The 23,580-nt window shown below is 51.9% G+C and overlaps 12 protein-coding genes across 12 annotated transcripts; 4 read left to right on the top strand and 8 right to left on the bottom strand.

Moving 5' to 3' along the window:
• Positions 1-693: 693 nt before the first annotated feature.
• Positions 694-1,796, bottom strand: xanG (cytochrome P450 monooxygenase xanG; the record flags this gene model as incomplete). The annotated part of the gene is made up of 2 exons (XM_056962983.1): positions 694-1,143; positions 1,194-1,796. 2 exons carry the CDS (start codon positions 1,794-1,796, stop codon positions 694-696), a joined length of 1,053 nt encoding a protein of 350 aa, XP_056825902.1.
• A 1,191-nt stretch (positions 1,797-2,987) lies between these two features.
• On the bottom strand, positions 2,988-3,809 carry N7477_001319 (eukaryotic translation initiation factor 4E; the record flags this gene model as incomplete). Its single annotated transcript, XM_056962982.1, has 3 exons — positions 2,988-3,455; positions 3,515-3,586; positions 3,648-3,809. The coding sequence occupies 3 exons, from the start codon at positions 3,807-3,809 to the stop codon at positions 2,988-2,990; spliced, it is 702 nt and encodes a 233-aa protein (XP_056825901.1).
• A 596-nt stretch (positions 3,810-4,405) lies between these two features.
• N7477_001318 (Mpv17/PMP22 family protein) lies at positions 4,406-5,171 on the bottom strand (the record flags this gene model as incomplete). The annotated part of the gene is made up of 5 exons (XM_056962981.1): positions 4,406-4,449; positions 4,503-4,808; positions 4,870-4,975; positions 5,028-5,082; positions 5,161-5,171. The coding sequence occupies 5 exons, from the start codon at positions 5,169-5,171 to the stop codon at positions 4,406-4,408; spliced, it is 522 nt and encodes a 173-aa protein (XP_056825900.1).
• A 542-nt stretch (positions 5,172-5,713) lies between these two features.
• N7477_001317 (40S ribosomal protein uS5) lies at positions 5,714-6,681 on the top strand (the record flags this gene model as incomplete). Its single annotated transcript, XM_056962980.1, has 3 exons — positions 5,714-5,977; positions 6,109-6,366; positions 6,424-6,681. The coding sequence occupies 3 exons, from the start codon at positions 5,714-5,716 to the stop codon at positions 6,679-6,681; spliced, it is 780 nt and encodes a 259-aa protein (XP_056825899.1).
• A 911-nt stretch (positions 6,682-7,592) lies between these two features.
• On the top strand, positions 7,593-8,766 carry N7477_001316 (uncharacterized protein; the record flags this gene model as incomplete). The annotated part of the gene is made up of 2 exons (XM_056962979.1): positions 7,593-8,296; positions 8,340-8,766. The coding sequence occupies 2 exons, from the start codon at positions 7,593-7,595 to the stop codon at positions 8,764-8,766; spliced, it is 1,131 nt and encodes a 376-aa protein (XP_056825898.1).
• Positions 8,767-9,183: 417 nt separating this feature from the next.
• N7477_001315 (Opsin) lies at positions 9,184-10,297 on the bottom strand (the record flags this gene model as incomplete). Its single annotated transcript, XM_056962978.1, has 6 exons — positions 9,184-9,262; positions 9,314-9,448; positions 9,514-9,842; positions 9,901-10,002; positions 10,052-10,118; positions 10,170-10,297. The coding sequence occupies 6 exons, from the start codon at positions 10,295-10,297 to the stop codon at positions 9,184-9,186; spliced, it is 840 nt and encodes a 279-aa protein (XP_056825897.1).
• Positions 10,298-10,632: 335 nt separating this feature from the next.
• On the bottom strand, positions 10,633-13,638 carry N7477_001314 (isoleucine--tRNA ligase ISM1; the record flags this gene model as incomplete). Its single annotated transcript, XM_056962977.1, has 1 exon — positions 10,633-13,638. The coding sequence occupies one exon, from the start codon at positions 13,636-13,638 to the stop codon at positions 10,633-10,635; it is 3,006 nt and encodes a 1,001-aa protein (XP_056825896.1).
• A 635-nt stretch (positions 13,639-14,273) lies between these two features.
• Positions 14,274-15,839, bottom strand: N7477_001313 (UPF0183 domain protein; the record flags this gene model as incomplete). The annotated part of the gene is made up of 2 exons (XM_056962976.1): positions 14,274-15,733; positions 15,782-15,839. The coding sequence occupies 2 exons, from the start codon at positions 15,837-15,839 to the stop codon at positions 14,274-14,276; spliced, it is 1,518 nt and encodes a 505-aa protein (XP_056825895.1).
• Positions 15,840-16,088: 249 nt separating this feature from the next.
• On the top strand, positions 16,089-19,740 carry N7477_001312 (putative kinesin family protein (BimC); the record flags this gene model as incomplete). The annotated part of the gene is given in 4 exon segments (XM_056962975.1): positions 16,089-16,544; positions 16,598-18,745; positions 18,789-19,277; positions 19,297-19,740. 4 exon segments carry the CDS (start codon positions 16,089-16,091, stop codon positions 19,738-19,740), a joined length of 3,537 nt encoding a protein of 1,178 aa, XP_056825894.1.
• Positions 19,741-20,103: 363 nt separating this feature from the next.
• N7477_001311 (uncharacterized protein) lies at positions 20,104-21,046 on the bottom strand (the record flags this gene model as incomplete). Its single annotated transcript, XM_056962974.1, has 2 exons — positions 20,104-20,217; positions 20,258-21,046. 2 exons carry the CDS (start codon positions 21,044-21,046, stop codon positions 20,104-20,106), a joined length of 903 nt encoding a protein of 300 aa, XP_056825893.1.
• Positions 21,047-21,845: 799 nt separating this feature from the next.
• Positions 21,846-22,092, bottom strand: N7477_001310 (anaphase promoting complex subunit 11; the record flags this gene model as incomplete). The annotated part of the gene is made up of 2 exons (XM_056962973.1): positions 21,846-21,901; positions 21,951-22,092. The coding sequence occupies 2 exons, from the start codon at positions 22,090-22,092 to the stop codon at positions 21,846-21,848; spliced, it is 198 nt and encodes a 65-aa protein (XP_056825892.1).
• A 134-nt stretch (positions 22,093-22,226) lies between these two features.
• On the top strand, positions 22,227-23,309 carry N7477_001309 (sulfurtransferase; the record flags this gene model as incomplete). Its single annotated transcript, XM_056962972.1, has 3 exons — positions 22,227-22,401; positions 22,448-23,186; positions 23,252-23,309. The coding sequence occupies 3 exons, from the start codon at positions 22,227-22,229 to the stop codon at positions 23,307-23,309; spliced, it is 972 nt and encodes a 323-aa protein (XP_056825891.1).
• Positions 23,310-23,580: the final 271 nt, after the last annotated feature.

Genomic DNA, 23,580 nt, shown 5'->3' with positions numbered 1-23,580 from the left:
GACCCCGCAACCCACCTTCACCCGCCGAGGAAAGAATGTCAATCTCCCCCTCTGGAAAGCCATCGTCAGAGATGATCGGTTACACATTTTCAAGCTGGAATACACTCCGTTGCCCACGGAGGAAATCTCGCTCCAACCTTATTCCTTCACCGGTCCCTGGTCGGTCTCTATACCCTCATGCGCTCGAAGAACAGCCCTGAGACCCAGCGGAGCCATGATGCCGCCCTGTGTCATGTCAGTCGATCTCTTCAACGCATTCAGACTCATTCCCATCCAGGGAACAAATTTGAGCTAAACTCACCGAAGTCAACTTCAACTCATACTCGGGATGTACATCCCACTCAACCCTCCTAACAAGCTCAAACAATAATACCTTCATCTGCAACATTGCAAACCCCTGTCCCAAACACTTCCTCGAATGCGCATTAAAGGCTATAAAATAACACGCCGTCGTCTTACTCCTTACCGCAGCTTGAATACTCTTCACATCTGTTCCCCACCGCTCAGGTCTGAATTCCCTTGCGTCGGGTCCCCAGATCTCGGTATCCGTGTGCACGCCGTATGCATTCCATCCTACCCAGGTGTGGCTTGGGATGGGGATAGTACCGCCCAGAGTACTTGGGGATGTGGTGACACGGTTGATGAGTTGGGAGACGGGGGGAAACAGACGGAGAAGTTCGAGGATGGTGGATGTTAGGTAGGGAAGGGAGTTGAGGAGGTCGGGGGTGGGGAGGTCATGTTTGTAGAGAGGATTTCGGAGCGGAGGGTTGATTGAACTGTTTTGTGGGTGCCCAGGACGTAGATGGTTGAGTTGAGGAGTTGTTGCGCGTTTTCGTGGGCGGTTAGGAAGGTTACTTTTAGATTGGCGCGGTATTGCTCGAATGTGATTTTATTTTCTTTGAGCGCTCGGTCGAGGAGGTCGACTACTTGTTCGCCGTCGGTGGAGGTGGTGTGGGTTCGGCGCTGGACGGTTGAGACCAAGAGGTCGCCAAATTCTTGCATGATGGCGAATGCTGCACGGCGTTGGGGAAAGATGGTCGGGTATTTGTCTAGGTCGGGAAAGTTGAAGAACAAGGGCTTGAAGAGGGACTTTTTAATGATTGTTTGAAGACTTTCGAGACGTTGCCCTGGTCTTTCCAATGCCTGTGCTTGTTAGTCTCCATGTGGCAATCATGATCAGTGACAAGACATACCTCAAGGTCAACATTCATGAAACTGATGCCCATGCAGCTGAGTGCCCATCGCTGTATAATTGGATTCACCAAAACACCCTTCTCCCCCTGCTTCTCCTGCTCCTCCAGCAGAATATCCACAAAAAGTTTTGATTTCTGCAACAATGGCCCTGACTTCGTAATCCGCCTCTGTAATCCAGGCTTCATAATGGAAGTATAAAGTTTCCAGTTCTCCCCATGCGCATTGATAATGTTATCGCCCACTAGCGCAGCAATAACACTCCAGGGAATCTTCTTCTGACTTCCAGCTTTGGCGTACACGTCCTCATGTCGGAACATGTCCACTAAAAACTGTGGTCGTGTGGCGAGGACGTTCCAGCGTCCCGCGAACCAAATTCTCACAGCCCCGTGTTTTTCGAGGGGAGTGCGCAGCCATCGGTCGAAAATGGCGTCTTGGCCCATGTCGCTCCATAGGCCTAGAAGTGAGATATAGATTGGGACGATTGGGATGTTCTTGGGCAGGTCGGATGGGATTCGGATGTACCAGTATAGTACCAGAAGGGCTGTGAGGAGGAGTGCGGGGATGCCGCGGGCCCAGGTGAAGATTGTGGTCCATTCGATCATTGTGATGATGCTGGTGATGTACCTTGAGATGTGACGAAGCTCTCCGGGACCTTGATTCAGTGGTTGATCTAGCGGTATGGTCAAAAATAGCTCAGTAGCGGGGACCATGGCATTTAGATTCCACCGCGAATAATCGCTAACATCAGCATGAGCTTGTTTGATGACAATGCTGACTATCACTACTTGCCCCCCGAGTGAATCACAAGGCGACCTGGTTCCCGCTGGAGACACAGACTGGTCAGCACGCGACTGAGAACGTGTACTACCGGTAGTGTGTACACTCAGATTTGTCCACGTGAATGAAGTTTCCTATGTATATCATTGATCATTGATGTAAAAGCTCGAGACTAGGTCGATGTCAATCCCGTTGGGGTGTTAGATGATGATTTCTCGACATAAGACGACTTTGGGTTCGGAGTAGAAAAACGATCTGCAAATTAACATAGATCTGGTCTTGTACTTGGGTTGGATGATGATGGATGCTTCCGAGGCTGTAAGCATCACAATTCTAAGTATAAATACTTTGTTTGCACAGGTAAAGTGTCAGATGGCTGGCAACTATTCATGGAACAGGGCATTAGAAGATATTAATCGAGGCTCAGGCTCCTTGACATCCTTCATATGTATGAATGTATCTAAAAGTACATAAATGATAAGTCTTGTGGCAATGCGTGGGGGCTAAAGTCCGGACGTCTCTATGATCATGGAGTGTCCCATCTGGGTGCAACTTCTAGAAATATATCATGCCGATCTCGCGTCAAAATACCAACCATTAATCGCACGTCGTTCCTTGACTCAACTCAAGAAAATCACACATTTGGACCATTCGATATATAAAATACAAAGCAGAAATGAACCCAACTTTTATCTACTCAGGGGTGACACATCTGAACTTCCTCCAGGCTGGACCCAGGATCGCATCTTTCTCAGCCCTCAAGGTTCCAGGTTATTGGTTTCATAAATCGTCGGTAATATGATGTACCTCTAAAAATGAAAATACCATACAGACAAGACCAGGCAAAGCCCGGTGCCACGACATGCCTCATAAAATGCGTTGTTGGGTAAGATACATGTCGCAAGCAATCAGGTCGTCACTGCAAATGCAGCAAAGCTAAGGGACTGGGAATCAACTTTTCTCCCACGACCGCACGGGTCTCTCCTCCATCATTCCATGCTCCATTCTTCGTTACTCTAGACGGTGTACTTGGCCTTGGCGCGAGTGCTGCCGCTGTGTGCGCTGTCTGTGTGGCCCGAGAACTCCACCACGTCCGCCTCGTTGAGTCGGAGCACTTCCTTGAATCGCGCGCCAATTGCCTCCAAGATTTCCTTGCCCTGCGCCGGTGTGCGAGTGTTCTTGTCGCCTGGGATGCTCTTGCCCACAGTACGTGTCCACAGGCCCACACGGTAGAAGCCCTTGCGCACGTTCACCACAACACCCATGACTTCGTTGTCATCGTCGGTCTCGAGCGTCTCTCCGATGGCGGCGAGTTGTGCGTGCAGCCAGAGGTCGTCGATCGGGACGGAGCGCTTGTCCTTGAATTGGTACGACCATTTGCCGCCGTGCTTGTTTTGAGGGTCCTCCCACTCTGGTCGTACGCCCTTCTTGAAGAGGTGATAGTCGGCTTTGAGGCCCAGTTCGGAGGTGGGTGTGATGTTGTTCTAGATGAGAAATGTGTTAGCTGGGTAGATGCGATTGGTGGTGGGGTGGAGTTTCGTACGTAGATGCCCCAGAATTCTTCGACGGAGCTGAAAGTCACCACTTCCTTGAGGAGATCATTCCAGTTGTCACCCTGTAGAGCCTTATTGTCAGCGCTGAATCTACGCATACCACCTGGTTACAGCGACACTCACCTTTCCGCTGGGGGGCTTGGTGAACCACAGTGTCCACTCGTGCATGAGCGGGTGCTTCACATTGAAGTTCTCGGGGTTGTGGAAGACGGTGACAGCCTCGTCGGAGGCGGGCGCGGTGTTCTCATCAGTCACAGGGTGACCGTTCTCTGCCACAGCCGCCATTGTGGGTGTTGATGGGAGAGGATGAAAGGGGAAGAAGGGTGAGTTGAAGGCGGTGTTGAAGATGATCGGAGGGGAAAACTTTCGGGGCGGTAGGCGCGCGGGTCCGAAGTGCGAACAAAGAGAGATTCTCTGAATGAGAGTGAGAAATGGGTGATATCTGCTCCAGGCAGAAGACAGGTGAAAGGGTTGACTCGAGAAAAAGACCCGAGATCGAGTTGTTCGAGTTGAGATTTGACGTTATTGCGGGAGCGCAAAAAACTGCTTTGCCTCATTTGGGTCGGGCCGATTCCAGCCCTAACACTACAAGGTATGTCTTATGAGTGGAAGTACCCTTTCTATGCACCATTGTCTTGAATTTGAAGTCGTTGAAAAGAAAATTTCTTGATTCATACCACGCGTCTTTAATGATATGTCGAAAAATCTTCAGAATTTGAAGTTTAGAAAAAAAAAAACCCAGGAACCCGAAATAACAGAGAGGATTCAGAACAACCAGTGTATAATCCAGGAATCAAACCAAAGCGACCGAAAATCTAAGAGAAATGCCAATGGTATCGCAAAACGCACAGATGACTATAGTGACAATGATCATCTATTACTTATTCTTCACCGCTGTTCATCAAGCTAAGGAAGCAGTTCCAACCTATTTAACGTTAGTGATTAAATGGGATATTGAAGAAATGAAGCGAAACTCACCCAAGCTGACCACGTTCACAACTAGAACACGCAGCTCCAGGGGGACAAAGGCAAAGTTGGCACCCTGCACGAACGGCCAAACGAACAAGTTCGCCTTGTAGGCAGGGCCAAACGAAGACTTCAACTTCTCCGTTGGGCTGGTACCCTCCATAATCGCCATAGAAGACAAGAAGCAGGTCAGCTGCACAGGTGCGAACAGAAACTGGTCGCATGCGACTCGGGCGATCGTGGTTGTCGCGGTGCTATTGAGGACAACGTGTCGCTGGAGGATACCGAACCACTTAGTGGCTACGGGGCCAAAGACAGCTGGAACGTGAGGGTTAGTACTGAATAGGTGACTGCAGTTATTGAATGCAATTCTGCATACCTCCGCCGTATAAGGCCATGCGCCCAGTGCGGCTAAAGTCGTGCTTCTCAAGACCCCGGCGATCGACCGCCTGCTGAGCAAGGACATCACCACTGCCAAATAGCACCTTTAATGTGTTAGATCGGAGAGATATTTGATATCACGGGAGGAGAACATACGGCACTGGTGATGCTCGCGGTGAGGATGGGCCGCTTGGCCAACTTGCTCTGGTACCTGAGTCGCGGTCAGTGTTTTGATTCCCCCTGGATAACCTGGACGGTCCTGCGAATGGAGAAAAATGGGCCCACTTACCAGCGCAACATGATAAAAAAATGACTGAATAGGAACCGCAGAAAGGAGGGAAGGAACTGCAAGGTCAGAGCTGAGGTCCGCTCATCTTTAAATTGCGGAGTCGAAATGCCAGAGGGCGCTTCCCTGCTAGGAAATGCACCCGCCGAGCGGAAAACCCCATCAGGCTTGAATTGGATGTGACATCATAGGTCGATCTATTCGAATCAAGCGGGGGAGGTAGTGAATTAAAAAACGGCATTGTACGGATCAAGAAATATGTTGAAACTCAAGAGATGATGATCTTGTATTTAGAATGTAAAGGTACTGAAGTACTGTCCCTGTAGAACTAAAGCTACGACATGATGATCCGGTGGAGAAATCACGTGATCAGAACACCGAGTCGTGGGCACGTGCCGTCCCAATCTGGTAGTTAGGGCAAAGGGCAGCCACTAGGGCTGGTCACTCGCTTAGCCCACCCGAATTTTCGGCCCAAACAAGTGTATCGAAGGCAGTCTCCGACGACATCGACACATCCCTAACGACAACTCAACCCCGTCGCCCTACAACATCCAAAATGGCTGACGCTGCTCCCCGTGGACGTGGAGGTTTCGGTTCCCGCGGTGACCGCGGTGGTGACCGCCGTGGTCGTGGCCGTGGCCGTGGCCGCCGTGGTGGAAAGCAGGAGGAGAAGGAGTGGCAGCCCGTCACCAAGCTCGGTCGTCTTGTGAAGGCCGGCAAGATCACCAGCATGGAGCAGATCTACCTCCACTCTCTGCCCGTCAAGGAGTACCAGATTGTGGACTTCTTCCTGCCCAAGCTCAAGGATGAGGTTATGAAGGTACGACTTTGCAAAGGAATCGTCAATTGGGATTGGAATCGAACTTCGGATTGCGATTGGCGAACCCAATGCGCACAATTGCGCATGAAATTGAATACAGGATGAGTCGCTGACTCGCTTTCAACCTACAGATCAAGCCCGTCCAGAAGCAGACCCGTGCCGGTCAGCGTACCCGCTTCAAGGCCATTGTCCTCATCGGTGACTCTGAGGGCCACATCGGTCTCGGTATCAAGACCTCCAAGGAAGTCGCCACTGCCATCCGTGCCGCTATCACCATTGCCAAGCTCGCTGTTCTGCCCGTCCGTCGCGGTTACTGGGGTACCAACCTTGGTGAGCCTCACTCTCTGCCCGTTAAGCAGTCCGGAAAGTGTGGTTCCGTCTCCGTCCGTGTATGTATACCTTGAGAAAACAGAGCCGACGACCTTCCCGCTAATTTTTGGATTTAGCTCATCCCCGCTCCCCGCGGTACCGGCCTTGTCGCCTCCCCCGCCGTCAAGCGTCTCCTCCAGCTCGCTGGTGTCCAGGACGCCTACACCTCCTCTTCCGGCTCCACCAAGACCCTCGAGAACACCCTCAAGGCCACCTTCGTCGCTGTTGTCAACACCTACGGCTTCCTCACCCCCAACCTCTGGCAGGAGACTAAGCTCATCCGCAGCCCTCTGGAGGAGTTCGGTGATGTCCTGCGCCAGGGCAAGAAGTACTAGGTTTTTTGACGCACGCATGATTTAGTTCCGAGTTTCTTTACCCCTTCAATGTCTGCTGGGAGTGACAGTGGCTGTTGATTCCCCATTCGGTCGACGTGGGTGTCCATGGATGTATTTTCGGGAAGGGAAAACAAAAATAGCGAATCCGCTCCTACCAGCCACATGTGCTCTGGAATCTGCGTAGTATGTATTCATTGTAGTTTGGGCTGGGATTTGTGATTTGTGATCAGCCGCATAGACGACCCACGGCTGTACGAGATGGCAGTCTCTACTATACGAAGCATACCAGTACAATCTTCAAGTTACTGAAACGTCATACCAGATTCAATTTGATCTCCGTTCTGAACACTCATGGACTATACAGCCTAGGAGCGACCTGTGTGTCGAGGCAGCTCCTGCCTAGAAAGGCAAGCACGAGCTGCTTCGACTTTATGCTCTTGTTGCTCTCCTACTCAACGAGCGACATTGGTGATATCTGTCTACTTTCATCACACAGCTCTCACTCAACTTTCTTGTCGATACTCTACGATGGACCAGTTCCCAGAGCACTGGAAAACCGCACTCATGGGACAGGAATTCTGGGCAACAGCGTGTCTGAACGATGTGATAGTCGAACCTCAGCCCCGACCTCAACCTCGATCTCGGGGTATTCGCTCTGCCCTTCACATCGCAATCGGTGCGCCACCGTTGCTTGGAATTAGCTTACTATTCTTGTCATTGACACCTTTTCAGATCCCCGGATCCAGGACCTATCCAAACGCTTCCCATTCAACCAAGATCTAGTCATGGATCAAACTCCCCACGCCCCAGAAAAGGAATCATTCAAAGAACTTCCGGCGGTTCCAACAAGTCCATTCATGGAAGCTTCGCCGGGTTCTTCCATCACTCCAAGGAAAGAACATCATCGCAGCATGAGCGCCGAATCCTCAACTCCAACCCTAGTCCCAAGTACACCTCGCCGCTTCGGGTCATTGACTCATTCGCCACGTCTACGTGATCTGGCTCGTCGGGCACGCTTACTGGAGAAGAAGTCTGCGCCCGTTACTCCTGTCGGTCCGCGGTTCTGGTCCGTTAAGACGTCTACGCCTAGTACTCCAGCTCCGAGATGGATGCTACCTTTACCGCGGAAGGTCCCCGAGACTCCGATGACGAGCGTGAAGACTGTGGAGGTTCCTGAGTCACCGACGCCTTCGCCTCGGCTGCCTTGTCGAGTTAGTTCTTCTTTTGATGCTAATGTCGGGACACCAAAAAAGCCACTCGTTAACTTTCGGGGTGGTGCATCCTGGCTTTCTCTTCCACGGGACAAGTCGAAGTTGGGCTTGGATTTGTTTTCCCCTTGTGCACAGGGTCAAGAGGATATCAACTGTCTTGATCTGATGGAGTTGAAACCGCTTTGTCACTTTCGTTGGTTACGGTCGCTGAAGCTTGTTGGGATGATGCAGTCTTATCAGACATACATCTGGCAGGCTGCTTGGTTGAACTTGGGTCTTGATGAGCTGGAGCTCGGGATGGTGCTAAAGCCGGAGATACTGAGTGTGACTCACGGTCGTCAGTGGGATCTCGTCGAAGAAGGATGGACAATGAATGAGAAGCAGACTGGTGATCCTGTGTACCAGTAGGTTGACTCTACCAAGGTATGATAATGCTAACAGTGTTAGCGGGCATCTCGGTAACGGTGAACTCCACCCAAGAATTGGCTACGGCGAATATCTCGACAAACACAGTATTGAAAAAGCCAAGTTGCTCGCCTTGACGTTGGACCGTACCAGTCACCGCCTCACGATTAAGAGCCTCACTCTTTCCGGATTTGTCGTCGACGCTGACCCTTTCCTGCAATGGTTCGATCCCCAGCGTTTGCGCAGCATTTACTTCAAAGGTGAGTGCATCGATGCTGGATTCTGGCTACCCCCTGCTATGCAGAGGGTGATTGTTCGATGCCCGCGCAATGTCGATCTCGAACCTATGCCTGTTGGGATCCTCACGCTGAATTTGCGGAAGGACCTGATGGTTGTGGAAATGAAAGATGGAAAGAAGGTCTATGAGATAGTGTTAGGTGACTCGGAAATTGTGATGGGTCGGCAGTGATTCGACACTTATATAAGACATATGACATTAGTCATTACCAGTCTTGCTTGATGGACACCGTGACAGAACCGAGAATCGGACTAATGATGATACGTTTTTTTTTTATTGAGATGAGATACGATAGCACCAGTTGATTAATGAATATGCTACATGCAAAAGGAAAGTTCAGTGCCCGGCTTCGTGCATTCTGGGGCACGCGATAACGAAGAAATTCAAATTGCAACCGAAAGTGAGAAGGAGTGAGGGTTGGGGTCAGAGATTGTAGATCAGGGAAGAAAAAATATCTCGAGATCGAAGTTCGAATGCCGAGAACGAGAAAGACGCGGATCCAGATACCCAGATATCCAGGATGAGCAATCGATTCGGGTATGCCATTTTGTCCATACAGGCAGGAGGCTCGCCGAATCCATGATCCGACTACGCGCCCTCTTCATCTGCCAGACGAATGTTACCCTCGCCGCCGATGCCGTGGGCCCAGAAGCCAGTCAAGGCAGTACTGTATCCAGTTAGTCTCGCATCATGAATAGAGAGGAACGGGGTCACGTACAGTCCAGACGAAGTGTCATGGGTCAGCAACAGCCAATAGCCCACGATACCTTGGGTGAAGATATCCAGGATGGCGAACAGAACCGTCTCGGTATCGACGCTAACCTTCAGAGCGAGGGATCCAGCCGCAATAGTGCTGTGATGGGTTAGTATTGGTATACTTCACACACCGTGTAAGGAAGGCAAGGAATAGAGACATACATCGGGAATAAGGCAAACATCACCAACGAAGCACCCGAGAAAGCACCAAAGAACCGTCTGAAGGGCGCATCCTTGGTCTGCGCTGCGCGCTGAGCCTGGAATCCGGCATGATTCAGAACAGTCAGGTATCCAATACACGAAAGGGTCAACCAGGCCCATCTCGCCTTGGTGTGTCCGGCGAACGTGCCCAGGAGTCCGGCAGCCAGCATAACATAGTTAGCTGCGATGGCGGCGAGGAGGTTCGCACCGGGCAGACCTGAGATCAAGGCGAAGTTGGTGAAGAGCAGGGGGGGTGCTAATTGCCCAGTTAATGTAGCGGAGCCAGAGAACTTGGCGGAGAGTGGTGGTATGGGTATTTGGGACGTGTTTGTTGTGATGGTGGATCACATCTTCTTTGAACGCAATGCCCTGGCCCGTGGAGAGGGCAAGGTAGGTGATGAAGGAGATGGTGGTGATCAAAGCGCTGGTGGTGTGAAGGACCCGCTTGGGCTATTTAAGGTTAGCTCCGGCCGCAGATCGCGGGGTTGACTGCACTTACCAAGGGGGCTCGGGCGGCGAGGAAGTAGAAGACGACGGAGGAGATGGCCATGAGAGCCGTGACTACCCTGTGCAAGGTGTGAGACTTGATCTGGATGCCTTTTGAGATGGCTTCTTACCACAGAGTACGCTTCCCGGTGTCGCCGAGCTCCTGGACCAGTGGAGATCCGGGGACCACCGTGGGGATGGGCGCGATGCCCGTGCTGGTCGGCAGAGCCGGGAAATTGTCGAAGTCTGGAACCATCATGATGATTTTTTTTGATGGAGATAAGAAGAGGGAGAGTTGAGGAATGAGAAGCTCGGAAGTTCAGAAACTGGAAGCTTAAAGAGGTGTCAAAGTGTGTGTTTTTGGAAATCAGGATTTGGGCGGGATGACGATGCGTCATCGCCACAACAGGAAGCAACCGATTACTTGTTTGGATGAAACACCAAATGGTACGATCTCGTGCGAGGGTGATTGGCTTGGACAAATTGAAAGATGAACAAGATGAGAGATGAGAGATCGGAGATCAGCAAAATAGTTCAAAATATTGGTATGGTACAGAAGTGTGAGGATATAGTATGGTTACAGATAGAATACAGCTACACCGACAGTGGTTGAGAATCAAGCTCCGACACCACTTCTTCGCATCGTTGGCAAATATCCGCCTCGCTTCCTACCGGAACTGCATACCGCCAGCATCGCCCACATTTGGATGCCTGTGGCGCGTACACATACACAGTGCCTGTGCCATCCGGGAGCTCGCACTCTTGCTCGTACTGCCATTCCGCCTCGTCGATCTGCGGGACGGACGCGCCGGGTGCGCCGATAGTTACGGAGGACACGACAAACAAGTCCGGTAGCTCAGAAAGGTGCTCGTGGAAGGTGGTAGAGGTCCTTGTGTCGCCAGGAAGAATCAAGTGCACAAAGGATTGCAGCGATGAGCCAAGTTGCTTCTTTCGCCGAGCTTGTTCTTGCAGGTTCTTGATGACCGAGTGTACGGCAGTGATCTCAAGGTGTCTGGTGTCAAGCGAAGGATCGTGCCATTCGGGAGCGGGGGTGGAGACAACTCGTTGCAAGGGGTGGGGTTGGTGCGAGCGGATGGCCTCAGGCGTGTGTTCCCAGGTTTCCTCCACAAGAAGCGGGGTGATGGGGGCGAGAACTTCCTGGAGGTGTGTAAAGATGTAGAACAGGGTGGTTTGAACGGCTCGTCGACTGATGCTGTTCTCGCCCAGTGTGTAAAGTCGATCCTTGATGGCTTCCATGTAAAATGCCGAGAACTGGAGATTGGCCCACTGGTTCAGAGTGCTGACGGCCTTGTAGAACTCGAAATTGTCACAAGTCTTCTGCGTCGTCTGCACCAGGTCTGACAGGTGCTTCAGTGCAATTCGGTCCACCAACTGCAGCTCCTGGTACGGCACAGCATGTCTGGGCTGGAAGTCCCCTAGGGAGCCAAGAAGCAGCTTGAATGTCACTCGTAGCTTGTGGAGACTGGTGTGGACGGTCTGGAGAACTTGCTTTCCAATCACCACATCGCGCGTGTAGTCACTGCTAGCAGCCCACAGCCGAAGTACATCCGGGCCCAGGGCGTCGTAGGTCGGTCCCTCGGTTTCGGCTTGTTTCTTAGCTTTGCCCTTGCGAGGCGGGAGAGGAGGTAGTAGATTGCCGTCCATGATAGTCTGCGGAGCAATAGTGTTGCCAATCGACTTGCTCATCTTGCGCCCATTCTCGTCAAGGGTAAAGCCGTGGGTAATGAGGTTTTTGAAAGGAGCACTGACACCGTCAGTCTTCCCAGAGGCAAGCTGGTGGGCAATATAGGTCAGGAGGCCAGACTGGAACCAGCCGCGGTGCTGGTCACTTCCCTCCAGGTACACGTCGGCCAGGTGGGTTCGGCCTTCCTGGGCAATGTCAATCTCCGCCCAGCTGGTGCCACTGTCAAACCAGACGTCCATAGTGTCTGTTCCGCGTCGGTATCCGGCAGAGTCATCACGAAGAGATGGAAGGACCCAAGCGGAATCATCGGCACTATCAGTCCACCAGGCATCGATGCCCCGCTCTTCAATTGTAGACATGATATGTGACACACTTTCCTTGGTGAGAACCGCCTCACCTGTCGTCCGATGATAGATGGCGGGAATCGGGACACCCCAAGCGCGCTGTCGCGAGATGCACCATTCACTGCGGTTTTTGACAAAGTTCTCCAATCGGGTCTTGCCCGCCTCCGGAACAAAGCGAACATTCTCCAGAGATTTAAGGGCTTCAGCCCGGATATCACCCACATCGGCAAACCATTGTTCGGTGGCGCGGACGATGATCGGCTGCTTGGAGCGCCAGTCATAGGGATACTTGTGCTCATATGTGTGCTGGGCAAGGAGTTGACCGCGAGCCTCAGCATATTCAAGGACAGCTTTGTTGCCATCTCCTAATACAGACTTGCCAGTCAAGCGGGTAGGGTCATGTGGCATCGCCTTTTCTGTGAACTTGCCATCGTCGTTCACGGGTGCAAAGACATCGATGCCACGCTTCAGACATGCTTCGTAGTCCTCCATACCATGACCGGGCGCACAGTGAACCAATCCAGTTCCCGAGTCTGCGGTCACAAAACCCGCACCAATGATCGGCTGGGGCTTGGCTTCTGGGCCCTTGAAGAGGGCTCGGTAGGTGGTCTTTTCGGCCAGTTCCGATCCTAGGATTGAGGGAATGATGACGGAAAGCTCCTCCCCTCCCAACTGGGACTGAAGATATTCGAGCCGAGACTGGGAGACAAGCAAAAGTCCGTGTGTCTCCGACTGCACGATGGCATACTCGAGCGAGTCACTCACCGCGATGGCGGCATTGGCAGGCAAAGTCCACGGCGTGGTGGTCCAAATAACCACGCTCACCTCCTGCCCCGCGATCAATGGATCCTGAGCTAAGTGCGCCGGAATATCAACAAGTGGAAACTTCACCAGGGCCGCCGTCGACACATGATTCTCCTTGTATTCCAACTCCGCCTCCGCAAGCGCAGTCCCCGACGACGGCGACCAGTACACAGGCTTGAATTTACGATAGATGAGACCGTGGTCAACCATCTCCCGAAACACTCCAAGCTGCCGCATCTCAAACGCCTTGTCCATCGTCTTCCAATGGCCCTCCCAATCCGCCATCACGCCGAACCCTTTGAATTCCTTCATCTGCCCCTTCACCGTCTGGCGCGCGAGCTGCCTCGCAGACTTCCGAATAACCGCCGGACTCATTGAATCCTCTGCGACGCCGGTCTTTTGTAACCCCTGCAGCGCCTTCAGCTCGATCGGCAGCCCATGACAATCCCATCCCGGCACATAACGCACGCGCTTTCCTCGACCCAATTGGATGCGATTGATAATATCCTTGAGAATCTTGTTCAGCGCATGGCCGACGTGCAGTTCACCGTTTGCATAGGGTGGTCCATCGTGTAGGACGAAGGGCTTTGAGGCGGGTCGTTCGCGCTGTTGCCAGGCGTAGAGCTCGTCGGTGCTGCGCCTAAGATATTTGGTTCGGTCTGCCAGCGACACGCGCGGCGGGAATGTGGACTTTGGGAGCTTGAGAGTTGGCGTCCAACTTCGGGACAGCAGTTGCGTCTGTCGCATTATTCCTGCATATCCTCTATGGTTGAGGTCAGATTGTTAATTTTAAGAACTGCCGCTGTTGCCGTTTTACCAAATTTACGCGGTGGGGCCGTGCGATATTGGTAAGATTTCGTTTCACGCGGTAATCAGCTTTGAGCTCACCGTTTGAAAGAAAGTATTACTTTGTAAGACAAGCGCAGGGTTTCAAGGCAGAAACTTGGCATTCCTCTCTCTATTTCTTAGTCAATAGTCTTGCAATGAAACTGGGTGAGATGTACATATAAGAGGTGGCAGACATATATTCGACTAGTGGAGACATAACACAGCCTTGTCAATCTTGAAGGCTTTCGACCAATGACCACTAAAGCATGTAAAACATGGGAAAAAACCATATGCTTGTCGTGCGAGTTGAGCCAACATCCTCAGGAGTGCTAATAATTATTGAGAGAGAGCCCAGAACAAGATTAAAGAACCCGGAGAAAAAAAGCCTTGTACCACTTAGATGATGGTTTGTTGTGTAGATTACTCATCATATTGTAGCCCTGTTCTAACCCAAAAATCATGAGATGCATGTGAAATGTATACCGAAACTCCAAATCGCTCATGTCGCAGGTAAATGAACCCAGAATCTCCAGATGCCCCTATGGCCCCTTACATTAATAGACGGTCAAGCAGCTCACAGCGCCATTCTTCAGCACCTCGAACAGCAGTCCCGGAAACCCGAAGAGCTCGGTATTTCCTAACCCGCCATCGTGACCATCACCACCCGCTCGCGGTCCTTTGGACGTGGTCTCTTCCCAGCCGCCGAGGAACTCCACGCTACTCTCGGGACTATCGCCCCAGCCGCGGTTGAGAACCATCGGCCGTTGCATAGCGCGTTCTTCACTCGCATTTGCGTATGACCCTTTCCACATGCTACGTAGTTGTGAGGATATCTCGTCGTACGGTGACTCGGAAGTCAGACCGTTGCCGGACTGGTCAAGGTGGATAGCCCAGCGGCTTCGGCGATGACGGTTGAACGGGTAAGACCCGGGCACGTTGCCATGCAAGATAATCTTGGTTACGGTCAGTGGTGATACTGATGGCTGGGGCGATGAGTCTGGTAGTTCAGAGGTTGGAAACGCCGGACCCGGCGCGGTGGGATGTGAGATGAAGGCGTCAAAGCCGTGGTGGAAGTAGTTGAAGAAGCATTCTGAGGGCAATGAAGCCGGGTCACTGATGCTCGACGACAAGGTTTCTTCGTCCGAATCATCTGTCACGCTGTTGTTGGAGGAGTGATCAGTGTCTGTGATGTCCATACCTCGACCGGGCGATGGGCTTAGGTGCAGTGCGTCGCCACCTGCGGCTCGATGGATGGAAATGCGTCGGTCATTCTTACGATATATGGCATCCGGAGGGCCGAATTCTGCAATTAAATCCTGGGGCGTAGTCTCTCCTAGGTTGATCTGCAACGGCGCACTCATCCGTCTGGTTACTTCTAGTTTTCCGGATCCGAAGATGTGGAACTCTTCAATCTCGTCGGCAAATGAGTCGCGTGCTTTGCTCACCACTGCCAGAGAGCGTGGGTATTGAGGCTGTTGAGTGAATAGCTTTGCTCGGGCCTCTGGCCATGAGGATCCTTGGAAGATGGCCATGGAGGTAGCTGACAAAGCAGCGGAGGATGAGAGCAGTGCTACAAAGTCGCAATGCTCGGACCAGGCGGAGTGTTGAAGAGGGAAGGAAAAAGCTATTCCCGGGTAGGACAGGACGTAGGTGCCGTATGGTGACTGTTCCGCCGGCGGGACGTATTCACCTGGGTACGACGGACCAAATAGGCGGTTGTAGACATGTCGGAAACTAGGTCCTTGGGAAGACATGGTTGGCTCGGTGGACTTGCCACTCTTGAGAACATCCTGGTTCTTATAGACTAGGTCCGCCTTGGAAAAGTCCAGTACCTCAATCAGACGGAGTCTCTGGTCTGGACCATCAAATCGTAGCCGTAAGCCGTTGGACGGTAAGTTCAACACCACAGGTTTGCGGAGCGGATCACAGGAGGAGTATGCGAGATCGATGGAAGGATATGTTTGGGGATGAGATTTGACTCTTGTCAAGATATTGTGCAGCGACGCGCCCAGTGCTAAAGCAGCTGTTAGCTAACCCCGCGCGAAGATCATCGATGACATACTGATATTGCCTAGGCCTTTGCCTGGGGATATCTGAACTGGTGCAGCTCGGCCAGTCATCTTGAGTTCACCTTCATGCGATATAATGTATGTCGCAAGCGGGTTGGAAAGGCCTTCGAGGAATAGAGGGAAATAGAAGGCAAGATAAGGAGATCACACGCGGGGAAACTATGACGCTGAGTCAGGTGCGAGGGGAAGCGTGACGGGTCACGTGCGATTTGTTTTTGTTTTGCCCGATCCACTTATCGCTCACCTTTACTTGCATGCACGGATCTGCTTTCCACCTTACCTGTCTTCAAATTGCACATCATGGCTGGCCCACCTCGGCCTGCCTCTGCTATTCCAGCAGCTGCAAGAAGGACGACTTTGCGCCAACCAACCCGACGCGCCGGCTCTACTATTTCCGAAAGAGTTGCCTCGCCCGCAGTTACCGGGAGACCGACTACCACTGCTGCGACACGTGCGATCAAACCAAGTCCGGAGCAATCCGCGATCGCAAAGCGAAAGGAGAGAGATTATGAGCGCGAGATCAACGAAGACACCAGCATCCATGTCGTCGTTCGATGCCGTGGTCGCAACCAGCGTGAAATCAAGGAGAACAGTGGCGTGGTGCTATCTACTGAGGGTGTTGCCGGAAAAAGTGTTGACTTGTCAATGGGACCAAATGCGATCTCCAACAAGACCTACGCATTCGATAAGGTTTTCTCTCCAGGGGCCGATCAAGTAATTGTTTACGACGAGGTGGTTGTACCCATATTGAACGAGGTGAGTTGGTTATTTGTCATCTACTCCGGAGCGTGAGAACTAACAAATCATAGATGCTCGCTGGATTTAATTGTACGATCTTCGCATATGGACAGACCGGAACTGGAAAGACCTATACCATGTCGGGAGACATGACCGACACCCTAGGAATATTGTCCGACGACGCTGGTATCATTCCGCGCACGCTATACTCCCTATTCCACAAACTCGAAGACACCGAAAGCACAGTCAAGTGCTCCTTCATCGAACTTTACAACGAAGAGCTGCGCGATCTGCTGTCCGCTGACGACAACACGAAACTCAAGATCTTCGAGAACGAAAAGAAGGGCCATGCGGCTACCATGGTTCAAGGAATGGAGGAAACATACATTGATTCGGCTTCGTCTGGTATTAAGTTGTTGCAGCTGGGCAGTCACCGACGCCAGGTCGCCGCAACCAAGTGCAACGACCTCAGTTCCCGCAGCCACACCATTTTCACCATTACTGTCCTTACGAAACGCCTTACCGATTCCGGCGAGGAATATGTCAGCTCTGGGAAGTTAAACTTGGTGGATTTGGCTGGTAGCGAGAACATCGGTCGAAGTGGCGCAGAGAACAAGCGAGCCGCCGAGGCGGGCCTGATCAACAAGAGTTTGTTGACATTGGGACGTGTGATTAACGCGCTGGTGGACAAAAGCGCTCACATCCCGTACCGGGAGTCGAAGCTCACTCGTCTCCTGCAAGACTCACTAGGTGGCCGAACGAAGACGTGCATCATCGCCACAGTCTCGCCATCAAAGAGCAACTTGGAGGAGACAATTTCGACCCTTGACTATGCATTCCGGGCCAAAAACATCCGCAACAAGCCTCAGATCAACTCTCTTGTATCGAAGAACAAGCTTCTTCGCGATATCGGCATGGAAATTGAGAAGTTGAAGAGTGATCTCATTGCTACCCGCCAACGCAATGGTGTCTACTTGACCCCGCATGCTTATGAGGAGATGACCATGGAGAGTGAGTCCCGGCGTATCGTCAGCGAGGAACAGCGAGCCAAGATCGAGTCCATGGAGGCAAGTCTTCGCCACAAAGTGCAAGAGTTGTTCACCCTCACTAGCAATTTCAACACCTTGAAGCAGGACAACGAGGACACCAGGCATAAGCTGACAGATACCCGTGGTGTGCTGGAGAAAACGGAGAAGAACCTCAAGAATACAACTGAACAACTCGACGAGGAGACACTTGTACGGAAAGCCCATCAAGAAACCGAAAGCAGACTGCGTGAAATTGGAGCAGAGATTTTGACCACTCTGGATCACACCGTCGCTGATGTTAATGGCCTGCATGCTAAGATTGATCGTAAGGACAACTTGGACTTGGATAATCTCGAAACATGGCAGTCATCCACGGGAGAAGTGAGTGAAGTCACTCAGCAGATTGATGCACGCCTGGCGACTTTCCAGGCTCAGCACGCTAAGCTGCTGGAGAGCATGTCGGGCCGCATTGGTCGGTTCGTTGACTCTGAGCTCAGCACAGTTCAGTCTGCTCGATCTCAGCTGCAAGAATTTGGCTCTTCCTTTGATAGGGTCGAATCCGAGGCCAAGTCTCAAACTTCGGGTGCTCACGATGAAATGAATGAAGTTCTAGAAGAGATCAAGGTACTCCGTGAGGTTGTCAAGGCCAAGGTTGGCGAGGGTCTCAATGGTCTCTCCGCCGCCGCCGCTCGCATCTCTAAGGAGGTCATTGGCGAATTCTCCGAATTCCACTCCCAGCTGCACACATCTTATAGCACCCTTGGCAAAGATTTCAAGGGCATGTTCGAAAACATGGTGTCACATCTGGACCAGCAGAAATCAGAAATCCACAAGCTGCGTCTTGAGCTGCAGGAAGCCAACCGTCAGTCAGTCGAGGCTAACCGCAAGGCTTCTCAAAACCTTGCCCAGGTTATGGAAGAGGAGCATGCGAATGCTCAATCCGAGCGTGACAACCTGATGTCTCAGATTCGCACCCTGCTAGATGAGTCGAGCTCTCGGCAGTCGAGTCGGCTCAAAGGCAAGGTCGATAATCTTCGACAAGATATCATCGCGTCTGGTGACTCCCTTGAACATGCGACTGTGCAGTACGATCGACATATCGATGAATGGATCTTCAAGGAGGAGCAGTTTGCCAAGGATGTCACTGCATCCCGGGATGAGATAAGCACCAAGATGCAAAATGACTGGGAGGTAGGACTTTCCTGTTCTCTATTTTGAAAGCCAAAGCTGACAGCAACAGACCTTCGATCAACGCAATGCTTCCATCCAGCGAGTTACGGAATCGGTACACCAAGAGACTGTGCTTATCGTGGATGCTCAAGTGGACGACATGAGCAAGCAAATGGAGGCCCTTGACGATTTCGTTGCAAAGGCCCGGTCTCACAATGGCCACTTCCACGAATCAAGTATGGGCAACCTGGACACCATTTCAAAGACCGTTCGTGAGTCTCGCCTCGCCATGCAAGCCCAGCTGGATGGCTTTGGTGAGCGCATTGGCCGACTCCAAAATGAAACCAGCATTCACACCGAGGAGCTTGATCAGTCGACTGCACTCCTTGAGGAGGAAGTCCGCCGGCCGCTTATCGGTCTCCGTGCCCATATTCAAAATCACCCCATGAAAGAGTACCTTCCGACTGGCGTCACTCCTCAGAAGCGCCGATATGAATATCCCTCAGATCTTCCTCGAACCGAATCTCACGAGGGTCTCCGAAAAAGGCACCGGGTTTCCAAGCAGTTCACAGCTCTCCCATTCAGTGAAGAACCCCTGCCACCCCCTCTCCCTGAAACCCCCCGCTGGCGCCTCTCCCTCAAAATCCTATGTTTACAGCGATGCCGCGGAAGAGGTAACTCACCCCTCGTCCTCATCCGCGCCCACCCCCAACACAGGTCTTAGGGAAGTCGATGTAAACGTCGCCAGACCAGTCGGATGTGATGACGACGGTGATACGTCTTCCAAACCCGAAACCCCTGCCGCGCCCCCAATCCTAGCCCTCAACGAGACCCCTGGGAAAGATGAGCCCGAGCAGCCCCCTCTCAAGCGACGCCGCTCCGCATCCATCAACCCCATCGAGAGCAAACTACCTCAGAAGATGCTCTCCAAGAAGATGGCCGGCATGATGGAGGGCCGTGAGAACGTGCCCCCTCCCACTGGCCGTCGATACCTTCGCACCCGTCCTTCGGACTAAACACACCATTTTGTTTTTGAAAAATTTCCCCGTGTCATTTGATACCCAATATCGCTGGTCTTTCCCCCCTGTCGACCGGAGTTTCTGGTGAAACCCGTGTGGGATTGTCATTCCCTTCTATTTTTCTTGTGTTGGAGTCTTGGACTTGGTCTTTGGCGTTGAGATCGACGTGGTAGATAAACTTATTCTTACGGCCTTAGGTCTTAATTTGATTGCATCGCATCTGACATAGAATGTTGGGAAACAAAAGTAAAATAAGCCGTGGTATCCCGGAAGAGTGTCAAATATTGACTGAACGCCATGCATCGAATCTCAAAATCGCTTCATAAGTCATAGAGCCATCAGGCAGACTTGGGATGAAACTCAAGTCTCCTGGTTTCCTTTCTCGTCCTCTTCGTCTTCATTCGCCTCACCAGCTTCCTCTTTCGCCCTCTGATCATAATGGATATCCGCAGCTTCAATGACCATCTGCAACTCCTGCATCCTTTTCGCAAATTGATCCATCATATCCTCCAACCTCTGCGTCCCCCTCTCCCGTCCAATTTCCCCAGCCAACCCCCCCTGTCCCACGGATCTTCAACATCAACCCATGTCCCGCATCCCCGGGATTCCCATTCCCATTCTCGAAAGTCGGCGCAGCTACCACCTCGCTACTGAGTACCTGCCACCCAGGTGAAAAACTCTTGGCACTAGTTACCCGAAATTGCGGATTTGACCCTGGTGGTTGGCCTGATGATCTAGAGTGTGTTTTCTGCTCGCCGATCCCCAGACTTGCGATAGAGGCCGGATTTTGGGTTACTGCTGCAGAATTTAGGTCTGAGCTTGGGGTCGTGCTAGGCACGCGCTCGACGTCTAGAACGATGTAGTTCTCGCGGACGCCTGGGACAGGCGGGGGAAGGAGTGTTGAACCTTCGGGATCGTTTGACTTGGGACCATCTTTGTGCAGGTGTGCCTGTGCCCCTTCTAGACTGCGGAGTGCGGCTTCCGTTACGATGTCTGTGTCGTCGTCCGAGAAGATATAGTGCACTGTTGGGTGGTGGTAGTCTGATGTGTGGGCGTCTTCGACTAGGGTGAAGAATGGTTGGAATGAGTTTCGCGCGTGTTGCGAGCTGGAGGCGTCTGAGGAAGCTGGGTTGATGGGGTTGTCGTGTGGAGGTGAGGCGTGTACTTCCCCCGGATGCAGCTCTGAAGCTGTTGGTGGCTCCTCGGATCCACCATACTGATCGGAAGGTTGTGGGACGCCCCCGGCCTGGTCGCGCAGGTTTCGAAGAGAGGGTTTAGGCGAGAGGGGTGTATTGGTCGACATCTCCGCTGCATCATTGTTGAGGTCAATCAGGTCAACGGTTATGTCGACCTTAGCTCTTATCGATAAGACTGGACCACGTGATGCTTGCTATGTTGGGGTATAGTCTCGACAAAGAATCGAAGCCAACCGCTTGTGTCGTTTAGATATGGCATTCGATAATGATTTAAGTGGTAGAGATTGGGTGACGTGATTTTAGATGGACATTGAGCAATGTGGTGGTGCATATTCGCCATCGCTCCACAGCATTTACTAAGTAGATTGTGTACCTGACTTGGAAGTCTTTCCCGAATTGGGAGCTTTCTAAGCTGAAGATGGGCGAAACCTTGTGATGATGGTAACGACGGAAGGGCTGACTAGAGCATTGCAATAATTAATCACAGGTGCTTCCTAATGTCGAGGTTTGACCATCATAGCTCTAGTGCTGAAGACGTGTATATTCCAGTACTGAATAACGAAGTGCTCTGGATCTAGAAACAGACAAGAGCAAAGCGGAGTATGTCCGCCAAAACAAAAACGCTATTGTTGGCCCATTAAATGCGGCTTTTGAGCAATACTGCAGGGGTATCCTTGAACCAATCCATTGAACGCCAAAATATGCAAGATGGGAGCATCACTCTCCTCCGTCTGTTTCCACTCAAATTCTGAAAAACGGACACTTTCGTAAGCAATGGTCATACAACCCGTATAATCCAAAAGGAAGTGGTTATCATACTCTGGCGACACATCGGACACAGTCCTTTGGAAGATTCTTGTTGGATCCAGGTCATAAGACAATGCTTTCCACTGTTAGTCCCGAGCACTAGTCGGTACGCGTCGATCTCACCATATGAAATGAGTGGCCGCATTTGCCCAGTACTGTATGTAATTAGTCCGGAGCTCGGGGATCGGAAACGCGTCGACTCACGGAGCGCGCAGTCATCACCGGGGAATTTGCAGGTTGGACAGGTGCCGTCGAACTGAACGCGACAAATACCACAGACCTCATCCTCGGGCATATCCCAGTGCCAGGTAGCGATGGCGTTCCATTCTTTTAGCGTGACCTTCATCTTGTCGTCTTAAAGGATAAAAAGTGGAAAGTGGAAGGTTGAGCGGTGACTGATAAGCCTTTTGTTTATCGTTTATCACATGAGCTTCTCCGCACCCTCATCGGTGTCTCTTGCACTACAATCCGGCTGCGAATATGGCTTCCATGGCTTTTCGCTCAGTGGCTTTGCCTACTCGAGTGTTCCGTGCCAATATGTCCAAGTTTCCTGGCCACCGCAATATCTCCTTCTCCTCGTACTTGGTGACCCCTAACCAGCTTAATGAGGCTCTCAAGAAGAACCCCCCCGAGCAAGATCTCTACTTCGCCCCGGGTGATTCCCCTCTGTGCCGCCTGGTTTATGCCTAATGACCCGGAAGGTCGTACGGGAATGGACTCTTTCCGCAAGTCCCGCATCCCCCAGTCTCGCTTCTTCGACATTGATGCCGTCAAAGATCATGACTCGCCTTATCCGCATATGCTGCCCACATGCGAAGCATTTGCGGAAGCCATGAGTGATTTGGGTATTCGTCGTGATGACGAAGTTGTCGTCTACGATACCGCCGAGCTGGGTATCTTCAGTGCTCCACGCGTGGGCTGGACCTTGCGCGTGTTCGGCCACCCCAACGTGCACATTCTTAACAACTATCGTCTTTGGGTGAAAGAAGGTCTTCCGACCGAGAGTGGTGAGCCGCCATCTATTGAAAAGTGCAAGTACCCGGTCCCCACCTACGATGCGAGGTTGGTCATTTCCTTCCGTGAGATGAAGGAGCTCGCGATGGACTACGGCAAGGAGGGCGCCGAAGAGATCGAAATCCTGGATGCTCGCTCATACGGTCGCTGGGCTGGTACTGATCCTGAACCTCGACCTGGTCTTTCGTCGGGCCATTTGCCGGGCTCCAAGAGCATGCCGTTCCAGGAATTGCTCGACCCGGAGACAAAGACTTATCGCTCCCCGGAGGAACTGCGCAAAATATTCGAGGATCGGAAGATCAACCCGGAGCTCTCGATTATCAGCTCCTGCGGTACTGGTGTGACTGCCACTATCATTGAGACAGCCCTGGGTGAGGCGGAGTATGGAAGCCCAAACCTGCGTCGAGTATATGACGGCAGCTGGACGTGAGTGATACCAATTCGAGACCATTTGACACCTTGATGAATAAATGGAACTAACTATTCTTTAGTGAGTGGGCACAGCGGGTCAAGGAATCCGATGGTCTCATCAAGAAGGTGAAGCAATAAAGAACGCAGAGTTGGATACCCAATACCACGATGGCAGGCAGATCGACACCACTATTCTCTTCCCCCTTTTGTCTCGTATCTCTCTTAGCTAGATACGCATAGAAGTATCTGTATATCTCATATATCATCTCTGACTCCCGGTCCGTACCTGGCGAGGCCCAGGGTACCCGCTTAGTCAGACCTCAGAACGACTTCAATTTCGACATCCAACGTTGTACGCTGTGCGCAACAAAGATGCTTATATTATTTCATTGTTCTCTGGCTCTTTTCT

Source organism: Penicillium maclennaniae (assembly GCF_028827695.1).
Source record: "Penicillium maclennaniae strain IBT 15551 chromosome Unknown utg000002l:1.0-2354659.0:1.0-2356205.0, whole genome shotgun sequence".
Taxonomy (NCBI): Eukaryota; Fungi; Ascomycota; class Eurotiomycetes; order Eurotiales; family Aspergillaceae; genus Penicillium; species Penicillium maclennaniae.
Note: the sequence above shows the minus strand (reverse complement) of the source record. Positions and strands in the feature narration are given on the sequence as shown.